The sequence below is a fragment of the Benincasa hispida genome, chromosome 3, assembly GCF_027475165.1.
Source record: "Benincasa hispida cultivar pf3 chromosome 3, pf3_genome.v1.1, whole genome shotgun sequence".
NCBI classification, from domain to species: Eukaryota; Viridiplantae; Streptophyta; class Magnoliopsida; order Cucurbitales; family Cucurbitaceae; genus Benincasa; species Benincasa hispida.
Window position 1 is genome coordinate 12,576,468 of NC_143480.1, and position 4,743 is coordinate 12,581,210.

General features: G+C 32.9%; 1 protein-coding gene across 1 annotated transcript; it reads right to left on the reverse strand.

The window, feature by feature from the left end:
- Positions 1–2,500: 2,500 nt before the first annotated feature.
- On the reverse strand, positions 2,501–3,244 carry LOC150037033 (cysteine-rich repeat secretory protein 38-like). The gene has a single exon (XM_090311856.1). It carries the CDS (start codon positions 3,242–3,244, stop codon positions 2,501–2,503), a length of 744 nt encoding a protein of 247 aa, XP_090167982.1.
- Positions 3,245–4,743: the final 1,499 nt, after the last annotated feature.

Below are 4,743 nucleotides of genomic sequence, written 5' to 3' on the forward strand. Positions count from 1 at the left end.
GTATATGGTATTTGAGCATTAAACTTATTTAAATTTGTATTTTGTAGGTACCTCGAGGTTTATGTTGTAGATGCATCTCCCGAAAAATACATTTTAGGTTGTAGATGTTAATATTATTTTCGATTTAGGAATTGTGGATTAAGGTTGTAGATGCATCTCCCGATATGATCCGACGCTATCATGAGCTTGTATTTTTTATTGAGGAATTGTGGATGTATTGTTGTTAATTTGAGATGAATAGAATGTTTAAGACTTGAAATTCAAACATGTTTTCTATATAATATTTACTTTGGTATGATATTTACTTGATTTTGGAAATTTTTATATTAGTTTGAATGATATTTGTAAAATTCAAACAAGTATGACATTTGAAAAAAAAAAAAACAGATTTAAATAAAGAACTAAAAAGAAAAGCTAATTCCGACAGTTAAATATATAATCCCAACGATACAAGGGGTCGGGAAAAACCATATTTAATGCATTTTGCATCTTCTCCCGACAGTAATAAACAAAACCCCGACGATCCACGAGGACGAAAAATCTATGAAATTCTGATGATGCAAACACACCATTCACGTAAGTTAGTTCGATTTGACGGTCATAATTCATAAAGACCATCGGGATAAAAAAAAACTTTGCCCGATGATACAAAGTTACCATCGGGATAATGTAAATATCTCCCGACGATGGCTCCAATTTCTCACGGTCGAGATATATCCAATTATCCCAATGGTGACCTTGCACCGTCGGGCGAGGTTTTTCTCTCTCGATGGTCTTTATAAATTATGACTGTCGAGGTTTAATAATTATCATGACGGTCTTGTTTAGGGTCGGGATAAAGGTCCTATTCTCCGTCCGTCGAGATAATTGTTTTTCCCCACGATTGCGTGTTATACCGTCAGGGAAGGTTACGCTGACGAGGCTTTGCCCACAATCCTCCCGACGATTAATTGGTCGTCAGCAAAAGTTCGGCCGATGCTTTTTCTGACTAATCCCAACGAGTTTTGTCGTTGGAAAAGGTCCAAATTATCGTAGTGATAATTTTTTCTATATAGAATCTCGGTGTTATTTTGTCTGAGATTAGCACCGAGATTCTATATATTTGAGCTTTCTTGGTGAAATTGTGGGCATAATTAACACCATAATTCATATATTTGAGCTTTCTCAGTGGAATCTTGGGTGGATTAACACTAGCATTCTATATATATCCCAAATCGTATCAAATTTTTCGAAAAAATTGATCTTTCCAAAAATTAAAAAATGTTGAATCAATTTGAAAAATCTAATTTGATAATTAGAAAATGTATTTGGAATTTTGGAAATTATGAAAACATAAATTATGGTAAGGATTTAAAAAATTACGTAATAATTTGATATAATATTTAGAAAACATAATTAAATTTGGAGAAAATTTGAAAAATAGTATAAGATTTGGGAAGAATAAAAAAAAATAGCAAATCTCGGTGTGTAATCAAGCGAGATGTACTAAGAAGGCCCAAAACAATTGATAAGTTGAAAAAAGTTGATTTTTAAATAATTCTTGATGGTTGATCTCGTCAAAGATGGACCAAGAAAAACTATTTTCACGAGTTTTCAAAAAGTGTGCTAGTTTTGTAAGGTGAAAACCTAAACATGTTGTTTTTCACAATTTCCCCCCTAACCTTCCTTTTTTCCCTTTCTCCATTGCCACGTTTTAAATAACTATTTCCTAAATAAAGAGTTTCAAAAGTCACATTTTAATAATGAAAAAATATCTTATTATCCTAAATTTTGGGTTTAATTTTCATTTGGTCTATAGAGTTCAAAATATTACCCATTTAGTCTTTAAATTTTGAGTTTGATTTCAATCTAGTTCCTAAGTTTCAAAACATTTCAATTTTACCTTTGAAATTTGAATTTTGTTTAAATTTGATCCCTTTTAAAATTTACATATTTAACCTTAATTTTCACTAGATATTAATTTTCCATCTTTAATGTTAAAGTTTATTGATTAACTTAATCAAATTATAATTATTTTTCATTACTATTAAAACGAAATTTAAATTTCATTTCATAATTATTTTAATTTAATTAAACTAAAGCTAATCACTAAAAGTGAGAATTTAATAAAAAAATCGATGTTACAATTCTAAATCTTAAAACTTGGGACCAAATTAAAACCAAACTCATATTCCAAAGATAAAATTGTAACATTTTGAAATCTAAATTTTGAATATTGTCCTATTTTAGGTTTAAGTTTTAACAAAAATTTAATGGTAAGAACTAAAATAAACACTTTTAAATTTTTTTAGACTAAAACAAACGTTTTTAAAAGTTTAGAGACTAAAATAGAACAAGATTCAAAATTAAGAACCAAAATAGGATTTAAATCTAAAAATTAAATTAAATAGAAATTAAATCATATATCTAAGATAGATGGAATGTCTGAGAATCTAAGAACCCAAAAAAGTATTTTCGGAGGCTTTAATAAAAAAAATTGTCTAAGTTATGTGGTAGGAAGTTAGAAGGCTATGGTGACAAGTTGAGTACCTGCAATTGGCACAAGAGATGAGGAGGGAGAGGCATTGGTCGTCAGATTAGAGAAACTATAGTTCTCGTATCGCAAAACACAACCACCCATAAATATTCTTCCTCCAATTCTAGCGTCAGAGATCAGCACCAAACCCTCACCAACGCAGCTTTCGCAATCCGTGGACGACATGTCGGGAATGCACTGCACTAGCCCATACACAGTTTCGTTCCCGGCCGATATCTCCCCCCACCCAAGTTTCCGGGTCGAATCCCCCGAAGCAGCCTCTTCTCTCAGTCTCCCCATCAAGCTCTTCACTGCCTCAACGAACCTATCCGGGTCCGACGACGCCTTATTGCCATTGAAAATCGACTCCCTGCCCCAATTGTAATTTCCACTGCCTGAGTACCGAAGCAGGCACTGATCGTACCATACGATTGCTGCCTTCTGGTTCGGGCAATCCTCTAAAATCTTCCGACTCGATTCATCCACGCAAACCCTGCATATATCCATCGAAATATCTCCAACGCAGAGGGCGACAGCGTTCACTCTGTTCGGCTCTTCTCCGGCAGAGTGATTGTAAATGCCGTAAGTTATGAACTGGGGACCGGAGGACACGGAGGAAAGTAGTGTTTCTAGATTTTCCTGGTAAGTGCTGTTGGGAGTGATGTAGCTACGGGCGTCTGGACATGAAGATTTAGCGAAGTCTAATCGAGAAATTGTGGGATAAATCATATGTATGAGAAATACGGTGTAAAGAAAAATAAATCTTTTCCAATTTGCTATGTTATCCATCAATCAGTTAATTCCAATTCCAATCAGCTGCCAGTAGTTACACAACAACCATATGGGTAGTTTTAAGTAACAACTTAGGCTTATGTTTTAATTTATAAATTAGTACATTGTCTTGCCATATCAACCATTTGTTATTTTTTTTATTAAAAAAAATATTTCATCAGTTAATAGGTTGATTAACATAATTTATAATTAAAAAGACTCATAAGAAGACTATCATGGAGGATGAAAATTATAATAACTAGATGGACGGCATTCACTTACGGAAGAGTTTTCAAATAAGAGGTGAGAAATTTTTTAGTTCTCTTTTTTGTGTGATTTAAGGGAGTTTAGCTAGTTATGTTTTTTTTATTCTGATCATTTAGTATGCATGTGTGCATGATTTTGACTATCATCAATAAAATTCTATCATGACTATATTATTGATGGACTTCTATTGGTAGTTATCAACTTAAAGACTAATACTCAAAAATACCGATGGCTATTGGTGATTATCAACTTTAAAAGACTAACCATCAAAAACTTCTATAAGTGCTATTGACTTTGAAAGGAAACTATCAACTTTCAAATATCAACACTTTTTTTGGAAAATAGTTACATTTCATTGATGAATGAAATAGATGATTATAAGAAATCTCTCCAACGAGAGAGAAAAAAAGATAAACTATAAAAATTTAAAGGAGACTCAGAATTACACCAGTTTAAAGATAAGTAAGTATGGATCCAAAATTCTATCAAAAGGAAAGAAAATTTATCTAATGATGCGACCATTGTGATCACCCCAAAGAGTCCAAGAGAAACTCCTCACAATAACCAACCAAAGTATTTTTCTAGAACCACCAAAGGGATGCCCCACGAATAGAGTAGCCAAGAGATCAGAAGTAGAATTAATGAGAACCAAAGACCAGTCGAAAGCATCCAAAATAGTATTCCAAAAACGCTGCACAAAGGAGCAATGAGCAAACAAATGAGTTTGAGATTCAGAACTATGGCAACACATAGAGCACCAAGAAGGGGAGATATGCATATAAGACATATGACATTGCATTCTATCAACTGTATTTATGGCTCCAAGACTGATTTTTCATTAAAAAAAAAAAAAAATTAACCTTCTTTGAATAGAAGTCCTTCCAAATAGTACAATAGAGGTCCTTCCGATGAGGATCAATAGAATCAGTCAAGTCGACCATAAGGGAAATGACAGTATAGTAGCTTGAAGAGTCTAAAGGCCAGATCCAGATGTCAACACTAGAATGGTATCTTACTGATATGAGATGGTGTGATAAGACAACCTATTCCAAAATTTCCTAATTATTAAGATTACGACAAAGGTGAAGATCACAAGAATCATTGAGAAGTCTATAAGGGTTAGAAGTTTATCAATGAGAAGTCTATAAGTGTCTATCTTTGGTGTCAACTTATATCATCGATATCACTAA

Bases quoted from the DNA above. Each gene is read 5' to 3' on its own strand.
- LOC150037033 (XM_090311856.1), bottom strand. From the start codon at position 3,244: ATGATTTATCCCACAATTTCTCGATTAGACTTCGCTAAATCTTCATGT.